Source organism: Electrophorus electricus, chromosome 3 (assembly GCF_041902795.1).
Source record: "Electrophorus electricus isolate QZ-2024a chromosome 3, ASM4190279v1, whole genome shotgun sequence".
NCBI lineage: Eukaryota > Metazoa > Chordata > Actinopteri > Gymnotiformes > Gymnotidae > Electrophorus > Electrophorus electricus.
Genome location: NC_137499.1, coordinates 32,668,456 through 32,689,838, shown reverse-complemented (window position 1 = coordinate 32,689,838; position 21,383 = coordinate 32,668,456). Strand labels below are relative to the sequence as shown.

The 21,383-nt window shown below is 42.8% G+C and overlaps 1 protein-coding gene across 2 annotated transcripts; it reads left to right on the top strand.

Moving 5' to 3' along the window:
- The first annotated feature begins 612 nt into the window (after positions 1–612).
- On the top strand, positions 613–21,351 carry radil2a (Ras association and DIL domains 2a). 2 transcript variants are annotated; one of them, XM_081711172.1, is made up of 18 exons: positions 613–1,042; positions 1,135–1,298; positions 2,320–2,649; positions 2,795–3,030; positions 4,168–4,484; positions 6,255–6,929; positions 7,113–7,150; positions 7,963–8,144; positions 8,321–8,433; positions 11,404–11,623; positions 11,933–12,105; positions 15,579–15,723; positions 15,870–15,965; positions 16,150–16,325; positions 16,458–16,836; positions 18,553–18,689; positions 19,570–19,709; positions 20,131–21,351. In XM_081711172.1, exons 2-18 carry the CDS (start codon positions 1,171–1,173, stop codon positions 20,228–20,230), a joined length of 3,585 nt encoding a protein of 1,194 aa, XP_081567298.1. In that variant the 5' UTR covers positions 613–1,042; positions 1,135–1,170; the 3' UTR covers positions 20,231–21,351. The 2 variants fall into 2 exon arrangements, with proteins under 2 accessions (XP_081567298.1, XP_026859156.2); XM_027003355.3 differs by lacking the exon at positions 15,870–15,965 and having other exon boundaries at positions 615–1,042; positions 20,131–21,163.
- The last annotated feature ends 32 nt before the right edge of the window (positions 21,352–21,383 follow it).

Below are 21,383 nucleotides of genomic sequence, written 5' to 3'. Positions count from 1 at the left end.
TGTCTGAGCTAGTACCAAGAGTAGTTTCTGAAATAAATTATGTATCTATTATCTGATAGTTTTAATTTTGTTTTTCAGTTATTTCTAATGCATTTTGTTCAGCTATCTTAATAGCTATACAATGCATAATGCTTGCCTTACTAAATAGTAAATGAATTCACCGTTACCTTTTAGATGGTGTACTCTACCACTTTGAGAATCTAGAATTAATACACTTTCAATATAACATCCAGTATTTAGGATCTTGGACTCAGTGTGGGGACCTTGTTTATGAGTAAGTAACGAGGATGGTATGTCTTCGTATTTGTTAAATCCTCTCACACCCAGGTCAAGGGATATCCTTTCCCACCCTTCCCCTTTCCGCAAGCATGCATCAAATTTAACTGAAAACCTTTAACTTAAAAATGCAGTCCATATGTCCATAGAAATACTGTATATTCCAAAACAAACGGACTCGTATTTAATTACTGTGGTTTCGTTTGGCCTCCAATGGTCCCTGACATCTGTTCTTTCTAAATCTCATATGCATTTCACTTACACCGTCCTGTAAACACGCCCCTCCCTCGGAATGACGTCACGAATGTAGCCTGCTGTTGGCGCTGTTCACGCGACTTTTTTAAACAGGTTCACGCTCTATGTTCAAGACTGCCAGTCAACGGAAAGCTCTCATGATTACTGAAGCCTAAACGCGATAGCTAGAGTGATTTGATGCTTTTTCACGGGCAGATACTAAAGGAAATTTTGTTCTTTTCTCCTTACCGTCTTCGTCTGAACTCGAAATTAACTTACATTTGTGACGGAAAATCTCAGAGCCGGTGGACCACGGTTAAATAATTTCAAGGATGTCGCTAGCTAGATAGGATAACCTACCCTGGCTGCGTTTAACATTTTGAACTTGCAGTCGGAATGTAATATATTTTCGAAGTAAACATCATGGTGTTTCGATGTAAATGAATGGCAGTGTTTAACACTGGAGTGCGGATAACCTAGACTAATCTTCGAATTGTTGTACTCTACGGGTAATGTAAGAGCTACATACAAGGTAAGGTATGCTAGATAAAAGAATTAAGGAAAAGTCGATGTATAAATCAACAGTAAACATAATTATAATTAAAACATTAATTTATTCTGTAGCCACACCAGGAGAAACGTTCTCCAGTTGCGAGGAAAATGATTTCGGAAGAAGGAAGCAGCCAGTTAACCAAACAAGCTCTTGGATTCCCCGTTGGATTATTGATCCGGTCACCGAAAAGACGCCTCGCAAACTTGGGGAGAAAACCAAGTAATGGATCTCTACAGTAAGTAATTTTAACTTTAGACTAGCGTTATAGAGATTGAGTATTAAGATTATAAGAATATACATAATGCTAACTTACAGTAGTGTAGAGTGGAAACTTGCTCCCACTAGTTGGCTACAGCGCTCAGTAAGGCAGTGTAGTCAAGTTATCCTAACGAGCCTAACCTAGCGGCTTTTTGAGAAAAATGGCTAAAAACTGTTAACATTAGCTAACTGGATAGCTTTGTTTTAAAGCAATAACTTTTTAAGGATTTCTTTGCGAGAACTAGCTATCTTACTGGCTTGTTTTTATTTTGTTTGACTACAACACTTCTTCATTTACTATCACATGACCCTAGTCATATCTGTCAGATGCGAAAATGCTTTACATATTAGCCACATCCTAGATTTTAAAAGTGTTTCATCAACTATGTCAGCTATTGCGAGTTTGTCTGGAACTCTGTAATTGCTCTTTCTGGAGGACAACCTTTTGTAAAAATGTAAAGGCCCTATGCAAGTTTCTATGTTTGCTTATTTTCATTATGCTTTATTTACCTTAGATAGATTTGTACACGGAGCTGTATCAGAGACGCATGGTATCATGACGGAACAGATTTACAGAGGCATTTCGAAAAATTATAGGCGCACATAGCATAAACCTTAGGTATATATCAGCCAAACTGAACAGAATCAGAAATTATCTTAAATAAACATGAGCATATATAATATAGAATGGGCATATGAATTCCTTCATCCAGCTACCTAATAAGATATGTGAACTGTACCCTTCACCATTTGTGAGCTCTCTAACTTGGCTGTCTCCTATGGCTGATATTGTATTTTTTCAGTACTGGCTAGAAAAACAAAATCCTCTTTCAATAAAGTGTCTAGTCTTGACTCCAAGGAATTTGTCTTTGGTTCACTGTCTTTGGAATGCTTTTAAAAGAATACTGTGCTTATTGTCCTGTTGGTGGACACTGTGCTGATGAGCCTTGCTCTGGCAAGCCCTAAAGTTTATCCCTCTATCTTCCACTGTGTCTGAGGTCCAACATGTCCAATAGCACCACTCGATCTGCGGAGAGCACTGGCGTCAGGCAACCAGCCAAGAGCAAGATCCGACGCCACAACAACCGGCTGGCCAACGTGTTTAACCGCAGTCCCCTCCTGCAGGACAGTGGACCAGACCAGGGTGGGAGAGTCCATCTAGGGGGCCTGCAAACAGTCAACGACCCTGCAGAGCTGTCCAGCCAGCTCTCTGCCCCAGGGATCCTCAAAATATTCGGCAGTGATATCTGCCAAGGGGCCAATTACAAGAGCGTGCTGGCCACGATTCATTCCAGTGCCAAACAGCTGGTTAAAGAGGCCTTGGAGAGGTGAGTATTACTGTCCCTTTCCTTTGTTTTCTTTTGATGTCTGGGATTTTAGCTGGGCTCAGTAGAAAGGGCTTGTTGCTTCTGTATCACAATGTCAGATCAGGTTGTGGTGTCAATGCAGTGATTTTTGCTGTGTGGTTTAAAGGTACTGCCTGGAAAAGGAACATCCAGATGCATATGTGCTCTGTGATGTGATTGGCCAGACAGGAGCAAACTACAACTGGAAGACCGAATGCCTTCGGGTCATTGGTGACAATGAGAGGCCCCTTATGCTGCAGTCACTGTGGAAACCCAAAGAAGGCTTCTCCAGACGGTTCGAGATCCAGAAAAGAACCACAGTTGAAGATTGTAGTGCCAGACAAAGAGAGACAATCACTGCAGGTAATGCAAGTGAAATAATGTTGCGGCTAGACTTTAAGTTAAAGCTTAGTCAACTCTATACGTCTTGCCATGTTTTGATTGAAGCCTTGCCCGGAAAGAGCTTGGTCGCAGAGGTCCTTTGCAGGCATGTTTCATTGGGCTGGTCTTATCAGCTCTCACACTGGACTTTTCCCATTGTGCCTGAGTACTTCCAGCATGTTGCAGTGCCAACTTGTTGTTCTTTGCATCAGAACTTGTTTCCTGCACTCTGAAGAATGTGCTGGTACTGTTGACTTTGGTGCAGGGCCGTGGGCTTTCTCAGAGTCCCTCAGTCGAGCAGTCCTGCCTCTGGCTGCTTACGCACTAAACAATGTGGACGGACACCTGCTTCCACAGCTGATAACGCCCCTACAGCCGCTGGGTGTGAGGGCTGGTCATCAGAGCATTCTTCAGTGCTTAATGGCGCTGGAGCTAAGATGAATGGTTTATCTTAATTCAGTCCCCATGGGTAGTTTCTGATGGAAGTGACCAACTCGTGTTGTCCGGATTTCTGGATTTCCTGTCCTTTTCTCTTTTGTTCTGCATCTCGGTCATGCTAGACAGAATCAGGTCAGGATGCTGTTCCTTAGAGCGATACTGGCAAAATTGCAGCTGGATTTGTTAATATGCACTCCATTTAAATGTATACTGTATTGTATGAAAGCCTAGAGTGTGTTTTAGCTTCTCTCATTGGCTTGGACTCTCTATGTCGGTTAAAGGTTGGCCTTCAGAATGAAGGGAAGGTAAACACTTTGCTGTAAATGCTGAGAAAGTGCTTGCCATTTCCTTATATTTCAGAAATTAGCTGGTCATAATCATGAGTTTCTTGAAATGCAGCAAGCTTTGTGCACTAATGAATGACATTAGAGGTGAAGCTATCAGAAAGAAACTTGAAGCATAGGCATTTTTCTTTTAATTGTTCAACATGAGCTCACTTTTTCCACCTAAGAATTTCACTAGTTTCTGCTCAATATAAAATATCTGCTTGAACACAGACATTTCAAACACAAGCCACCCATAATTATTAGTCAGAGATGTTTCTCCCTGGACTGAAAACATAAGTTCTCCCTACATGTACTGTAGCCTCTTTCTTTACCTCCCTGCTCTGTTCTCCTCCAGGCCTCAATGCTCAGGTTTGCAAGTTTCAGAAATTGCACCCACGGGTCACCTCACTTTTTGTGGATGGCAATGATGGAGAGGTGGATAGCCTAGGCATCTGGAGGAGCCTGAGTGACATGGACCTTTCGGCCTTGGGCAAGGAGACCTGCAAGATCCCCAGGGGTGTTCTGCAGGAGCAGCCAGATGTGGAGACACGTGGCCTCAGCACGGAGAAGGAGGAGACGGAGAGCAGTGATGACAACACAACTCAGTACTCAGTCCACCTGCCGTTTGACTTCCCCTACTTTCTCCTGCTGCAGGGCTACAGCCACAGACAAGTAAGGTTCTCTGTGTTCAGCGAGGCCCACCTTAACCGCAGTCTAGTAGTCTTTTAGCCCTGCCTCTTGTTTACAGTTTGATTAGTTTTCTGGATCCCATTCAAAGGGCATGGGGCTTTGTCACCATTTTCTTCGTCTCTGCTGATTGTTTTTATGTCCTATAATGGGATATTCTGTAATTGGTTTACCTGTTGTGAACCAGCAAGCTTACCCAACAGCATAAACTGCCTGTACATTTACTCTGTTGCTGACTGAAATTATGATGTTTGACCTGTAGGTTTCAGCCAGTTGATAGTGTCTGTAGGAGCAGTGAGCCAGCTGCTGTAGTGCATGGTGGAAATGAAGGAGCTTCAGATGGATTAGCTACATTGAGCAGATTAATGCAGATGAGATGCTGTAAGGTTCACAGGTGATCTGCAGGGCTTCTGGGTTTGACCCGTGTCTCGGGTGGGGCGCTCCACTTCAGTCACCACTGCCATGAACTCAGTACACACATCAGGCCTCCAACAAAACTCATAAACAGAACATCCTGTATGTGTTGGAGCTCAAGACAAAAGATTAAAGTTTTTGGAGAGGGAAATCAGGCAGATGCCAAAAAGCATTTTCACAAATACATTTTGTACACCATAGCTACATATACACTTCTCCATTATTTTCTCTTAATGAAAACAAACTGGGGTAACTTTATGAGCTCAAACTCCTTTGTTGATGGCATCAGTCTTCCTGGTAATTCATTTGTTTATAGAACTCTCTTTTTTGTAGCGAAGCCCAAGTGTGATAGTCTGATGCCTGGCCAAGCCCATTTGCAGAAGCAGGAAGTTGGCGCTGGGCTGTTTGTTATTCATTGTGAATGCTGCTGAGTGTGCAGGCCAGCGTTTGGGTGTGAGAGAGAATGGGTGGGGGTGCACAACCTGGCTTGCAGCAAGGATTCCCAGAGATAAAGTGGCACTCTTTGCCAATATCACGTTCTCCTCAGCGATGCATTTGTTTTAAACTTGCTGTTGAATGCACCTGATCATTTGTGCCTATTTTTGAGCAGAGAAAGCAATAACATGGCTGCTGGTTGTTATGATTATGTGCCCATGAATATTGTCTAAAGGCCCATGTTACTATAAACAGTAGTTAACATTCCAGAGGTATAAGGCCGCCCTGGCTACTGTAATTTTGTACAGGTAGTCCTCTGCCTTGTGTACTTACGCTGAGGTCAATCATGTGAACCGTTTCTGCTACTGTTTTGTTTTGTTTTTCTTTTGTTTTCCCTTGAGATGGTAGGTTTACTTTGTCCCTTAATTCTCATTTGGAAATATCATAGTGTCATATTTTAATTATTTCTAATATGAGGAGTGAAGCAAAACTCAATCAGTAGATAATGAAGACATAGCTGGTATTCATGAGAGGTTACCTTAAATTACGAATTTAACACAGCTATATGCTAATTAGTTCTATAATGTGTAATTCTGAAAAGACACAGCCACAAGCAGCAAAAAGTATCAGTCAGGTAATAGCTAAATTTGTTTTTCAAACATTTTCTGTTCTAGTTCACAATTATTTACAATGTACCTGAAGTAACTGAGTACCCTGTTGGGTCCAAGATGGTTTTGTTGCCATAAAGTAGCCTGCTCCATTCATAGATGCCATAGTGGAGATGGAAAATGAGTCGTCTTTTGTTTTTGGCTTCTGTTGCCGGTTCGGATTGTGTTCAGTTCCCTTTATCTGGTGTCACCTGAAACAGGTTTGTATAAAAGTGTCTTGTGCCTTTGTTCCTCTTAGGACTTTGTCATCTACCTTATGAACGGGAACAGTTGTGTGTTTGGCTGCAGTGGGGAGCCCGGCGAGGAAGAGGAGAGCTTGAAAGTGGATGTGCTGCTCTACGCCCCTGATATTCTGCCCCAGCATTGCTGCGTGCGGCGCCTAGACTCTGGCAACCCCCCAACCGAGAGCAGTGGCAGGGGGACTCTTACCCTGCTACAGCCCCTCCATGGAGCCCCAGTCACCCACAACGGTGTTCTGTTAAAGGACGAGGCCGAGCTTTTCCCAGGTGACCTAGTGGGCCTTGGTCAGCATTATCTCTTCATGTTTAAGGACCCCACTGCCCCCAGCACCCAGCAGACACCCTCCTGGATGGCCAACCTGTGCCGTCCTGCAGTAGCATCGCCCTGTAAAACCTGTGATTCCTCCATAAGAAGGCCCAGGAGCCACAGGAGAGTGGCAGCCCGCTGGAGGGACCAGGAGGGCAGGGTACTCTCCGTTCCCTATGAACTAGAGCAAGAGGACCATGTTTTGGAAAAGATCCTCACCATGGTAGATCCTGAGGGACAGGAGCCCAAGCTCATTCCAGCCTTCCTGCTCTGTCTATGCATCCAGCACTCTGCTGCAAGCTTTGAGATGAAGCACTTCCGTAAGCTATTGCTGCAAATTGCCAACCAGATCCAGCTCACAATGTGGGTGAGTGAGAATTTAGAAAATAGAAGCAAGAATCCAAGCGCATATTTTATCATTCCATAGGCTTAAGATGACTGCATTCCTAGGGTCTGTTTTCTCTGTTCTTGGCTATATCATTCAAGTGGTTATGAGCTGTAACAATTTTGAGCACCATCTTTACGTGTTTATTTTCCTTTTCCCTTACAGGAGAGGACAAAAGAACTTGCTGTGCTTCAGCCAGACATGTGAGCTCTCCTTTCATTTCACATGCCACTCAAATAACAGTTAAATAAAAGCTACTAGTATGATATAAGTACCCCAGTGTCCCTTGTAAGCCAATCTATGGCTTCTTAACTGAGGCTCACAAATGTGAGCTGTGACCCAGGCATATGCAGTGTCACTTGTCTCTGATTGTCTCGATAGTAATTTAGTGTGCTCGGAGCACAGAACCAGCTGAGAGCTGCTCCGGCTGTTACTGATGCAGCACATCGTATGCTATGTGAGGACGAGAGCCAATAGGTGGTACTTTATCAGCCATTTTGTCTAGTCACAGTACATCCTGATTTTCCCTCCATGTTGCGGCTGACGTGAAAACACTAACAGTTGGAACAGAAGCACTCGGGGCAAAATGAACTTCAGTGGTGTTATGATTTTAACTTCCCTTGATTCAGCTTTGTGTGTGTGTGCGCAAGCGCTTTAATGTAAATCAAAGTGTCGAAACAAAAGTATCTAACTGGTTTAATATGGTTTTTGTAAGAAAAGGACCCCATTCCCCAACCCCATTTTCTTTGTTTACCACAGTCCCATGGACTAGCAGTATGCACTCTTTCTAGATATATTTACTGTCCTGTCACAATGAACAAATGGCCTGCTATTGTCTCAAGGGTGGGATGAATTATTATGAAAGTAAAACGGGTACTAGAATAAAACCACAAGCTTTTCAGCTCCTTTTTCTACGTCCCTCTTGTCTGCAGGGTTCATTACCACTGTTATATGTGTGGATATTGTGGTATGGGTCTTCTAGACTGTATGAAGCATGTGATCCTTTGTCTTGCAGAGGCTCCGGGGACAGGCAGCTGGAAGCAAAGGAGCTGTGTCCATCGAGCACGGCTGAGCTGATTCGGAGTCTGCAGCAACTGGTGCTGTGGATGGCCAACTCCATCGAGCTGCTGCACTTCATCCAGCACGAGGTGCCGCTGCTCCTTCCCTGGACGCGCCAGGAAGAGGAGCAGGCCAAAGGTGCTCCAGCCTTTTAACCCCTCTTGCCCTCGACCCACACTTTTTGTCTGCTGTTTATTCTTGTAAACAGCAGACAAAACAGCTGACGGCTATTTGGGTTTTAATGTATGCTGGGATATTTAGTTGTTTTATGTGATTTTTGTGTCTGAAGCAATGATGTTTGTTTCTATTTGTAGAATCGTTACATTCTCAGATCCTGTCTACTCGCACTGCCAGTGAAGAGGCCATGACGGTCCTAGAGGAAGTCATCATGTTCACTTTCCAGCAAACTGTCTATTACCTTACCAAAGTAAGCTCATTTTCCTCTAGATGCACGCACCCACACACAAACCTCTCTTCCCGAATCCTGCTTCATCTTTGACCTCAGTAAATCACAAACCTGTAGCCAAATTCACCACAGCTCTTCATGTGTAGACCTGATGGGAGAAGAGGCTGTATACAGAATATCTGAAACAGGACATCAGAGTGTATACACTGTTCTTTACTTATTGTGAGAATTACAGAGAATAGTCATAAGGCAATAGAAAAGCAAGGATTGGCCCATCCTCAGTTCCTTGGGGTGGGTGTATGAAAGTATTTGTTCCTCTCCTTCTGTGGAATCGAAAACAAGTACATATTCTCTGTATTTTCCCAGCCTTTGTACAGATCTGCGCAAAATCCTTTCACTTGAAGATGGTGAGAGTCATGGTCACATTGTCAATTAGAAATATTACTCTGTGCTCTCAGTGATTTTAATTAGGGTAGCTGACTGTTTGAGAATTGAGCTTCCTTTAGTTTATTGCTTAAATTGCAGGCTAAACAGTAAGCACCAGGGAGGGATCCTAGAATCATGACATTTCTTACTCAAGGGTGCACAATTCTGAGTTGCATATAGTTGGCCACGCCTGCTCTGAGCAACACTCGCCTAACAGGATGATGGAGTTTGGTTACTATGCTGGTACTGCCTCACAGCTTCAGTGATTAAACTTGAATACCTGCCTCCTACAGATATTTTAGCCTAAGAATCTTTAAGCTGACTGAAATACTCATAAATTAACTTGTCAACCGAGCAAGGAGGACGATGTTGAAGATGTGTTGGAGTTTATAGTGCGGTTGGTGTAACTCTATACACCATCAGCACTATAAAATCTTAAAACAGGGTTCTCAAGTAGCTCTGGCATGTGTTTGCGAACATGTCGGCCTGGTCTGTCCTGACTGGTGAGGCATGACGGGAGGGTGGAAAGGGCTCACAGTAGAAGAAGCCGGAAGGACAGAGTGACCCAGCGCTCTTCGCTTCGTGGGGAAGCAGCTGTGGCCTCCGGACCCAGATCTGGAATTGCGCCCCAAGCCCACACACTGTTTCCTGCTCAGGAAGAAAGTGGCTGTCATCAACAGCCAGTCAGTACAGGGGAATATGCACGTAATGTCCATTGGGGAGATTAAAATGACTGAAGAATTGGTGATTTCATGGTGAAAATGTTTAACTCATAGGTGTATTGTCAGCATAGCTTGAAAATGTATGTTTTCCCCTTCCATGTGGTGTGTCTGGTGTGTGTGACTACCTGAAATAAAAACTCTGAGGCTGGAGGTTATAAACCAGGAGCAGAGTGACTCATTGGTGTTGGCTGAAGACAGTGCCAAAGTACTAAAGACCTGTATCATTGTGAGTGAGGATTTTTGTGTTAATTGGAAACATTAAATATCATGTGCTTAAAAAAACACTTCTTCAATGACATATGGGCCTTCAAAAAAGAAAGAAAACTGCCAGTGTTCACCACCAGACTTTGGGGATGAAGTAGAAATTATTTAGTGTTCATATAAAATGCTTAAATGCTTTCACATGTAGTATGTACTTCAAATGCAGATTATAAAGTTAAGGAAGTTGTTTCACTATGTCTACGCACCCCCCTCCCCCCAGTTCATGATTGTGACCATTTTTTTCCACGTCTCCCATCAGCGTTTTAATTTCTCTTTTGTACTGAAATGCAATTAGTGTGTTAGCTCCAAACATTGCCTGTGGTACACCATATCTCATGGGACAAGAGGAATGTGTGGTTATTGTGATTTCAATGGTTAGATCACAAAACACTCCCAAGAGTCATTGAGCCCTTTGAGGAGTTCTTCTTCTTCTTAATGCTTCCCTTACATAGACCTGACTAAGAGATGTGGTGATGTCAGTCTGGGACAAAAGTGGAGGAATTTGTCAGTGAGGGAAAGGTGTGGGATGGAACCTTTTGTCCAGGACAGATTATCCGCTGACCTCTAATGCCACCAGTGTAGCCAGTGTGTAGAGGCCCAAGGATGTCTGAAAACTTCGCAGCTAAAGTGGTAGATATTAAATAAAACCAAATGCATCATTTGCATACGGTGAATAGTGTTTTATTTTCAGTGGAGTGTTTGCAGCTCTGAGTGTTTTTACTCCTCTCCTATTTCTAGATGCTTAGTGGCAGAAGCTCCACTCCCACGCTAATCTGTGAATTCCCACTTTCATGTTAAAATGTGTGGCCTAACAGCAAGCAACGTCTGCAGTTCTTGATTGCAGGTTTTTACTCTTGGGTCTTGCTCTAGGTCACATTTCTGTGGGCTATAGCCATGTGTTTAAACACAGAACTTCCTGACATGTTTCCTGTATACTCTGGGATCTTCCTCTTTCACAATAACCTTACTAAACCCACATATATTAGAAAAACCCTGCTAGTCTATGATAAGATGCCACCAGGATCCAGTCTGATTACACTCTGGTTTTGTAGCTTTTATTGGTTATCACTGCAGTTTTGTGAGCAATGGGGCATGCAGTAATTAAATCAGCGGGACGCAAGTGTTGTGGTGAGAAGTGTCTTATCTTGGCCATTCGCAGGACTCTCAGTGCAGTGTTAACAATAAACTGTTATGGCTGATGCATTCTCCAGCATCCATTTCCAGACGTATATCTCTGTGCAAAGGAAGTGGTTGGGTCATGCTTCCTGTGGGCCCAGGCAGAGCATGAGAAGCTGCTCCATTGCAAATGTTGCGTCACACTGCACTGCTGTGAACGTCAGCCTGCTAGTATACGGTTAATTGTCTGTTGTGCGTCTGTCACTGTGATGTATTTTTATCTTATTCAGATCATACATGCATTTGCCAAAGTTGTTTTGTTTGTTTGTTTTCAGTTTTTTAATGAGAGTAAATAATTTATACTTTATAATTTATATCTACATCTTATGCATAGCTATATGCCTATAATGTGTCGCACGTCATGCAGTCTACAACCGCCACTCTGCGTCTTGTGCTCTGTGCTCAGAGGTTGTACGTGGTGCTGCCAGGACTGCTGGACAGTAATCCTTTCTCTGAGAGTGGGCAGCTGCGCATGCCCAGGGGAGTCTGCAACATCCTGGATGTCCTGAAGGAGACACTACAGCTACTTAGCTCCTTTCAGGTGCATGCAGAGATCTCCTCACAGCTCCTGGCCTACCTCTTCTTCTTCACCAATGCCTCCCTCTTCAACATCCTCATGGAGAGAGGTCAGCACTATGGCACACACTATACTGTCCTAGAAAGTGGGACCAGTTAGAACAACATGCATCTCTCCTCAGCCACAAACAGAGCAGTTACAAAAAACATTTCACTGCCAGTTATACCATGTATGACTATGTATGTGCCAAGTAAACTTTGAACAACAGTTTTAGCATACAGTTATTTGTGGCACACTTATTGAACTATGAAATCGTAGGACAGATTATAGCTTCTCACTTAAGCATTTCTGAAATCCACCAAAGTGACTGCTGATTTCTGTGTACAGTGTTGATGGGTGAGTTTGCTTCTTTGTGAAGGTTCTGGAGATGGGTTCTACCAGTGGTGCAGAGGGGTGCAGATCCGGGCCAACCTGGATCTGCTAATGGACTGGACCCAGAGCATTGGACTGGGTGACCTGGCTGCGGAGTTCTTCCAGAAACTCTCCTCAGCTGTCAATCTGCTGGCCAGCCCTAAGGAGACCTTACTACAGGTTAGACTTTTTCGAAGTTTGGGTATTGTTCTGGAGTTTTCACTTGCATAAACTGCTGCCACACTAATTGCCTTATATCACCTGATGTACTCCGCTTGGTTTCCACAAACTATCTATGAATACGGTGATTGGAATTGAATCATATAATGAGATGTCAGCTTTTTGATAAGTGAATAGTCTATCATATTGTAGCCTGTTTTCCACTCAGCTGGTTGTGGGAGTCCAGGCAGGCCTATGGTTAGTTTAATATATAATCCTATGACAACGGTGTAAAGTCCTTGAAGCTTTTGAGGAAAACAGAAGTTGGCTAATGCCTCAGGCACTGCTGAGCAAACCTGTTGCATCAACAAAGAGGTTGGCACAGGGTGTCAAGTTCAGTATAATGTGACTGAACAATCCAGTTAATCAGATAACAATGCCCATACATATTTATTTGCCTGTGACTCTTAACACTTTCTTTGTTCACTGTGGGGCGGTTTACTTATGCAGAATGCTGGAAGTGCCAAAATTAAGAGCTGGCAACCCATTCAAGTTCGTATCATCTGAGTGAAACATCAGCAGGGCATGCTGAGTCATGTAGCTTGTGTAGTTCCCCATGAAGTGTTAGACCAGGATTATATGTGATGTAACTAAAAACACAGCTTATTCACCTTAATCATCAGACTTTCTCTGCAATAAAAAATATAAAGGTGAAAAAACCATCTGGACTCATCACCTGCATATCAGAGGAGCTAATGAAGCACTTAAAGGGGAAGTTCACCTTTTTTGACATTTGAACCTAAACGCGCGTGTGTGTGTGTGTGTGTGTGTGTGTGTGTGTGTGTGTGTGTGTGTGTGTGTGTGTGTGTGTGAGCTCAAATATGGGAAAAGGTGAAAAGCCCCATTAATCCTTTCTTAGTCCTGAAATTCTCAGGAAGATGACAGTTTTAATTGTCACACTTGAAGTTACCCTGTGCAGTTTTGCTTTACTTATGACCCCTACAGAACAGACATCACAGTGGGATATGGTCGTTAAGAGGGCCGTAAAAAAAAAAAATAAAAAAATACACGTCATCAGGACATATCCTGAACTGGTAGAAGATTTACAGTCAAACAGGAGTATTTTTTAAGGTTTGACTTCAGTACTAGTTGACGCAACACTGCTATGGCAGGTATATAGTAATGTGGGTGGCAGTAAGAGTGAGGCATCAGATGTGAGACGGAGTGATGCTGGTCCTTTTAAAAAATTTTTTTTTTTTGCCCCCACCTGTTGCCATTTCATTGTTATTCACACGCACTCAGGCAAAAAGGTGCTGTAAAAGATATTGTGGTGTTAATGACCCTGACTTATGACATTAGCTCAGCAAATCCGATATCCTCTTTCTATTGGCCAGAACTTCTGAAAAACAGTTGTCAACTGTAAAATAACAGTTGTGAACTCTAGTTAGCTACCTCCTAGGAGGACGTCAGTTTGCATGTCTGATGTGGGAATAAATGTGGGTCTGGGCATTTGAACTTATTTACCACATAAGAACATCACCTGTTTTACAAATGTACACGTTTTTACAAAATGGTCTGAGCACTGCAATATGTGTATTTATTCATTGCAATGTCACCTGTTGTTCTAAATCATGTTACCCAGTACAGCCTCATGTCAGGGTTCAGCATTAACTTCTTTCCAACTTGCCTGTTGGAGCAAGCGACAGACCAATTCACTGTCCCGAATCAAATCTTTGTATTTTAGTGTTATTCATATATAAATAATCACACAGTTAGTACATTTAGTTGAGTTGGTTAACTTATTCTTAAATAAGTGTACAGTCTGACAATATACTTAACTTACTTACTTTTGTTTATTTACAACTAAAAGTTTCATAAGAAACATATTTTTCTTTCAACCCTGTGATATGCTTTTGTGACTAACTTTGTCAACTTAGAATCGGTTTCGCTGTTCAACTTATGTATGCATGTCCAGACACGCAAACATTTGTATTTCCAACCAAAAAGAAAAGTGACTTGTCTGGCTTGTTAGGATATTCCCTACTTTGCAGAACAACTCGGGTACAGAGGTCAAAATCGAACCATGGGGAATTGAAGCTGCTGACTCGCTTTGTTTCATATTTGCACTTTGCCATTTTCCTGTACACCACGCTCTTACGTAGATTTTCAACAGATACAAAGGGTTCAATTTTCAACTGAGTTGAGTTTTATGTCAGTCACATTGTTAACACATTGCGCCACCCAACCCAAAATGAACTGGCCCAATCGGGCAAGTGATTTTTCATGCTGCTGTCCCAACGTCACGTTTTACTTGCCCCCAAAATTCGTGCAATCGCTATTGTTGAACCCTGCTGCATCTTAGCACAAGTTGGCTTGCTCAGTTCAGAATTAATACCAGCTGAGTTGGGCAGTTGCTAGGAGACTTATATAAAGTGTTCCACCCATGGCACCAGGGCCCACATTGTGGTTTGCTCAACCACTTGTGCTTGCCTCTTTTCTCAGCTGCCATTTCTTGCCCCACCTTGCTCAGCTCCTTAAGCTGCCTCTTTTGGCATCTGCCAGTGATGCGCTGAGGTTTAGCCAGAGTGCCCATCTGATCCTTATCATAGGGTTAGTCCATGTGCACTGGCTGTAGTATTTTTTTTACCCAAATCTCAACCTTCAACTACATAAGTGGAAGCTCACAGCTGCTCTAAGGTCAGCAGAAAAGGGACAGCTCCTGTGGATGCTCTGTTGTCAGGTGTAAACATAAATTCATCTGAAGAAGAGGTAATGCGGGTATTTTCTCATTAATGCACCATGGACACACATGAAAGTGTTTGGCAGGAAAAGCCTGTGTTCAAAGGGCTCCCTTCTAACGGCCAGCGAGGAGGAGTCCTCCACACTTATGAACTTATGAACCACACTTATATACTGGGAGGCAGCATGATGGGTCTTCCTACAGTGGCCCTGCTCCTCTGATCAATTGCCCTGTCATCACCTTATCTGTTTAAGGTCAAACTGTGTTAGGGTCTGAATAGACCTCTGAACACTCAGCAAAGGCACCACAGACAACCTGATTTTAGGTTGTGGATGTAGTGGCCGCTTGATTACAGATTAGTCCTGGAAGATGTTTTGGGTTCCGTTAGATTATAATTATAATGAGGCTATGTTGTGAGTGTGGATAGAGTACTCATTCTAAGTACGCTGTCATTTACTTTCCTTAAGTAACAATACAGTGTGAAAGTGCAGAAAGATTTGTTGCACCCTGCCTTTTGTTGTTGGAGCTGTCTGGTAGTGTTTCATATGTGGCATTTTAGTGTTTTGTTTGGTTAGAAATAGCTTGGGTAGGTATATTGTTTCCTTTCATCCCTTATCCGTGAATGTGTGGAAAGTTGTGTTGGAGTGTATAGTCACTGCATGGTAGATTCATGTATTAAAATCAACAAATGAAAGAGTAGTTCATTGCTTACTGTTTTTCTTTTGTGTGTATGCCTGTGCATGTGTATGTGTAGGCGTCCTGGGCATCTCTCAGAGCCGAGTTCATCCACCTTAACCCAGCACAGCTTCATCACATGCTTAGAGAATATAACCCAGGCAGGGCATGTCCGCCCTGCTGGACCCCTTCCCCAGAGGATGCAGACGCTGCGCTCCGAACTTGTGAGTAGTGCAAAATACACACGTACATCTGTGCCAGTGTAAACTGTGTAGAGGCATGAGCTTCTGCCAGAACTTCATACAGAATCTCTCTTGTTCTTATCTTACTCTTTAATTCATTCTCTCTTTCTCTTATCCTTCACACCCAGCCTCTCACTGTCCTCTTGGTTGCACAGTGAGCTTCATCTACATGGGGACATGTCTCACTTGGTGTATTTATTGTCAAGGCATCATTTTTCTTTACTGTAATCTTTCAATCTACCTTGTATAAGAATTTGTCATAGTCATCAACAGTAAAGACCTGTACAGAAACCATTTTATAATGCAGCTAGTGACTCAGTCAAACCATCCCTCTGCCACCCCTTAACTCAAACCTGGTGATGTGGAGCCCGGTGTCCATTCCAATCTGCAGCTCATGTTCTCTTCTAGCTGAAATCCTGGAGAGTTTCGACAACCACCCTCCACTCATCTTGCCCAACAGCAACTTTCACTTGGAGCTGGGGAAGCCCATCACTGAGCCCACATTCTTCTCCCAGCTCCAGTGCCTACAGGAGTTCATCTATGCTGCCGCCAACAGCCAGGCACAAAATGAACAATCTGTGCAGGTGCCCTTCTCCCCCTGCTGACTCCTAAAACTTCCCCCATCTGTGGGATCCACATTTATAGTGTTTTGTTATAGATGGTGGCTTTGGACCAGTATTCTGAATGTGCTTTTTGTGTGTGCTCATTTCAATCAGGGCTCCAGCAGTGGACTTACTAAGGATGTGCAGTCGCTCTCCTCTCCATCAGGCTCAGAACCAGAGTGGCACAGTCCGGTCTCAAGCTCTGGACCTACTGTTCACCTTAGTTGTGAAACTGAGGAGCCCCAGTACATGTCTGGGTCTCCCCCTCAGGTCAGGGAGTCCCATGGCGACCTGAGTTCATGCGAAGCAGTGTTGACCCAGAAGCTGAAGAGCCTGGAGATCCAGAGCAGCCTGCCCGGGGAAACGGACCTGGGCTACCACAAGCGCTTGGCCTTGGACCCCTCGTGCCTGCTCACCCCACCCAACACACCGCAGGGCCTGGAGCTAGCTGAGCTGGAGGAGGCAGCATTGCAGGCTGGCCAGCACATGGAAGGTAGCCTGGTCAATTTTGCGTGTGATGTGTGTGGATGCAAAGACCCATGATCTATCTACACCAGGTTCAGATCAAAAACACTATAACTGCTCTGAGTCATTAAAGCTGCTATGGTGATTTCTTACACAGAAACTCATTAGGGAAGCACTCTGAACAGGGAGTTGACCTCAGGCCACTGCTGACTTAATGGTTAACGTGAGCCTGTCTCCCACACCCCTGCCAGCTCTCTCTTCACTTTCGAGCTGGACTTGATGCGAGTGCCTCAGGCATGCTCGCACTGTGGGTTGTTACCCAAGTTCAAAGGATGGGCCGTTTCCTCCTCAGGTCTGTTGTTTTTGGAAGCCAGAGTAGTGAGGTCATGCGGGTGCAGCAGGGTAGATATGAAAGTGGGGTTTTGTGTGCTCTGGCCTGACTGGTGTTATGATTGAGGAGGCTGAGAGCATGAAGAGAGGGCCTAATTAGTTCATATCACCATGGGTTGAGCTCTCCCCTCTGTGAACCAGTGCATTCTGTCACATTAAAGAATGATTAACAGTGTGGATGTGGACCTGAACAGATCTTTTTTTGTTCAGCAGGAGGCATCTGGAATAAACACACACTATATATATATATATATATATATATATATATATATATATATATATATATATATATATATATATATATGGCCATCTTTAATCTCTAGGTTGAAAACATTTAGGTAACACATGGAAAGTTGGCATAGAAAGCCTTTCCAAATAGTTCAGACTCAACATGTCCGCTCCCCTCAGCACATGACTAGAGGGGATTAGCCATTACGTATGGTCACAGGGGACTTCCCTTGAACTAGGTCATGGGTCAATTTTCTTTTATAAAAGATTATGACCCCAATTCATTGACGTTAAAGGCGAATAATTGCCCTCTGTTTTCTTAGACATTCCAACTTGTTAACCAGAAGTACACAGAAAAGAGCTGAACGTTACTCATCTTACTTTTTCCCAACTCTCAACAGCCCCCTGTGGACTAGGTCTGCACCCCTTCAGTATCAGAGACTCCCATTCAACTACATTGGTTTACCCTAATAACACATCACACTATTCTGGTAGCTAGGCTAATCATATAATCTGGAGTAAGAATTACAGCAAGGTGGTGATGTCAGGAGCGAAAAGAGCAGTGGTTAAAGCGTCATGGGACTTTTACAGTCGAGTTGCTGGGTGGAATCTTAATGGGACAGGCATTGTTAGAGGTAGTAGGGTGTGAACACACTTCAGTGGTGGAGTGTTACTGTTGCTGACGGTGCTGTTGTGCTTGGGGAGCGGATGGAGTGTTAGGGGTGGGGCAGACTAGGCCCCCTGTGTTCCAGTTGGCCTGATTCAGTGCATCTTTGTGTGACTGATGGTTTGAAAATTACCAGAGCTTTTGGAAAGGCTCTCTGTAGGCTGGTTGGGTTCTTTGTTTTAAAATATGAAACAGGACTTATGAGATTTCCTTGAAAATACAAAGGGGCAGTCAACTACTTTGTTGACCTGTCTTTACAAAACAAGCATAATGTGTTCCTTATTGGAAACACCCTCATCATCTTTCAGTTCGATCTCTCAACACTGTTAAAGGCAGGTGACCACATCTTTAGTCAATCAACTGTACTTAAATTTCAAATATATAATTACATTTTCAAATCATATAAAGGAATATGGTGTGTTCACATAGTTAGCTGCTTCTTGTGTGCTGTTTCTTCAGTGGGGAACATTCTTACAGAAAGTGAAGACCTCAGGAGAAAGCATGAAGAGGAAGATGAGGATGAACAAGATGAGGTGTTCACCATCGAGCTGAGGAGAGGACCTCATGGCCTCGGCCTGGCACTTGTGGATGGACTGGTGAGGAGAATGTTTTTGTTTTGAAAAGATAAAACATGTTTTCACCATTATTAGTGTTCCTTTTCAGATAAATAATCCATTTTTTTATGTGGCTTGAAAGCAAAGAAATAAATAAACCATACATGGGTTACTTTTGTGTTTTAATATGGTGATTAATGTAGTTCATCTGCCAGTCTGCAAATTTTGTGGACATGCCTTGCTTCAGTCTGAGTCTTATGTGTAGCCCATCTGATTGTGATTGCAAGCAATCACCAACACCTTAATAACTCCAAAACTAGACCAATCAGCAGTTGTTGTACCTAAAAATAATGGCAGGTTGGGCCAGTACATTGGTAAAGTATGTGTAGACAAAAATTGCTGCATTGTTTCACTCCCCTGCTGTGGCCCTTTAAGCACTTTGTGGTTGCTGACTGAGGAGCATGGTATGGGGGTTTGATGGTGGTGGCAGGTTTTATGGGAAATTGCTCAGTGGGTGGTAATGGCTTTGCTTTGGCCTCACCAAGGTTCTTTTAATGGTGGCTGTACTGAGATTATGAATGAGAGTGACGTGGTCCTCTGATTTTCCCAGAACCTCTAATAAATGTAATTTAATATAGACAGTGAGGTACACAAGAATACGTTGTTCTAATGACCTACTAATTAATAAAGGACAATAAAACAGTGTTTTAAGCTACTCATTATATTTTGTCTACAGATGCACTTTTTTAAAAACCAGATGGTACAATTTTTACAGTATATAGCTGTTTATATAGATCCTTTTTAGCTTTCCTTTGCTGTTAAGGGCAGATGAAACTAGAAGCAGGATCATATATGAGGTGCTTAGATTTACTCTCTACTGAAGGTCCTTATTTTGGTGCCTGCTTGTATTGTCTGGATATAGAAAACCCCTCTGAGGATGAGTGGAATCTATATAAAGTCAGTGGTGCCAGAGTCGCCTGCCGGCCAGTGTCAAAAACTCAGACTAGGTGATCGTATCCTGGCTGTGAATGGAATCAGTCTTGTGGGCTTGGACTACCACACGTAAGTATACTGTTTCAGGCAGCACTAACTGTCAATACAGGCATCAGCCTTATAAAAGGGCCTTGTTGGGAGTTTATTCAGGGTGTTCTTTTTATTTAGTCACTATACTATGTACTGTAAGTTCGAGGTATAATTTTTGGTGAGTTTGAAAGTTATACAGCTTCATTTAACACAGCTAAGTTATTTTGCCATTTGACCTAGTGAAACCTTTTGAAATAAATAAATGAAGGAATGAATGAGTACTCTTCTGGCCTGGCCTGGCCTGGCCTGTCCTTGGCCAAAATAAAAGCCTACAGGAAGAAGCTTGAGGTTTCTCAGTTGAGATGCGACAGGAGATTTTGGCACTGTGGATCAGTTACCACAATCCAGACCAAAATATCCCTCCCATGCTCCCATAACCCTAACCCCTCATTTGTCCCAGTGGCAGGGAAATCATCTGGACATCAGGAGACTGCCTGCGATTTCTGGTAGCCAAAACCGAAGCCGGGAGCAGTGGCAGGAGCTCCACGGCCAGGTGCTGAAGCAATGGAGAGCTGTAAAGACTGCATGCTGAGGGTTCCTCCTAACTGGATTATCTGGTCATTTTCTTTTAGGCTTCTGAGGTGAAGATCTCAGATATAGGCACTGCAAGTACTGAGTACTAAAGCAAAGGGAAAAATGTCTCTCCCTAATATCAGCATACTGTTTGAGTTGATATTAAGATTCTGTCTATCTTTAAGATGATAGCAGTTGACATTTAAATCTACCAAAGACTCTAGTGGCAAGGTTCCTCCAACAAATTGAGACCTGGGTTTTCAAATTGAGAACTGCTCTTACTGCCTTCAAAGGTGAAGTCTCAATTCGCTCTTCTGGTTGAAAAGATGTATACTAAGTAACTTTTTTAAATCAGTGTTTATTAAGGTATATATTTACCTTTCAGTCATCTGCATTAAGTGCACCGTGGCTTTGGTTTGGTGAAAAGCTGTGATTGACTCTTTGCAGTCATTGGTCTACTTCAGTCTCAGACTAGCTTGTATTTGTAAGATGATGGGACTTTTTAGCCTTTTAAAGCTCAAACCATGTTTAACATACATTTGCAAAACCTATACATCAGATTAGAACAAATAACATTATTTCTTAAATATATATATTAACCAAAGTCTCATTTGTTTCAAAATGTGTAATTGTTCTGGTCAGAGCTATTACTTTCTTTCTGATAACATGGAACCAGAGGCGTCACTCATCTCATTAGCCTTGTCTATTTGGCAGCAGGTATTACAGATTGGTTTTTGTGATGTAAACATTTTGTGATGTTTAAGACCATGTTATTTTTCCTTATGTGCCAGAGGAACAGTGTTATATAAATGTTACTGATATGTTAAGTATCCATTTGCAATATTTATAAAAATTTACATGTAAAATAAACTTTTTTTTTTTTAGGTAAATATACAATCTGAGTGGGTCTCTTCTTTTAAACAAAATATTGACAGATTTATGTATGTATGGTTTATTGCAGTTTAGGAATAGCCAAAATAAATCTGCCGAGAATCCCTTTAGAAGATCTTGACAATCTGGATGGTGCAATTCCAGTTGTTCCAGGGTAGCATTTTACTTTTGACACTTTATTTTAGGGACAATAAGAGGCACATTGTTTGGGGTGCCACCCAGCTCTGTGAATTCCATTTGTGTGTGTAT

What these genes read in the sequence shown, in the direction of transcription:
- radil2a (XM_081711172.1), top strand. Translation starts at nt 1,171, where the DNA reads ATGATTTCGGAAGAAGGAAGCAGCCAGTTAACCAAACAAGCTCTTGGA. An exon ending in CCAAGTAATGGATCTCTACA is followed by an intron (nt 1,299 to 2,319) that starts GTAAGTAATTTT and finishes ACTGTGTCTGAG; the next exon opens with GTCCAACATGTCCAATAGCA. An exon ending in GGAAGAGGAGCAGGCCAAAG is followed by an intron (nt 8,145 to 8,320) that starts GTGCTCCAGCCT and finishes TTCTATTTGTAG; the next exon opens with AATCGTTACATTCTCAGATC.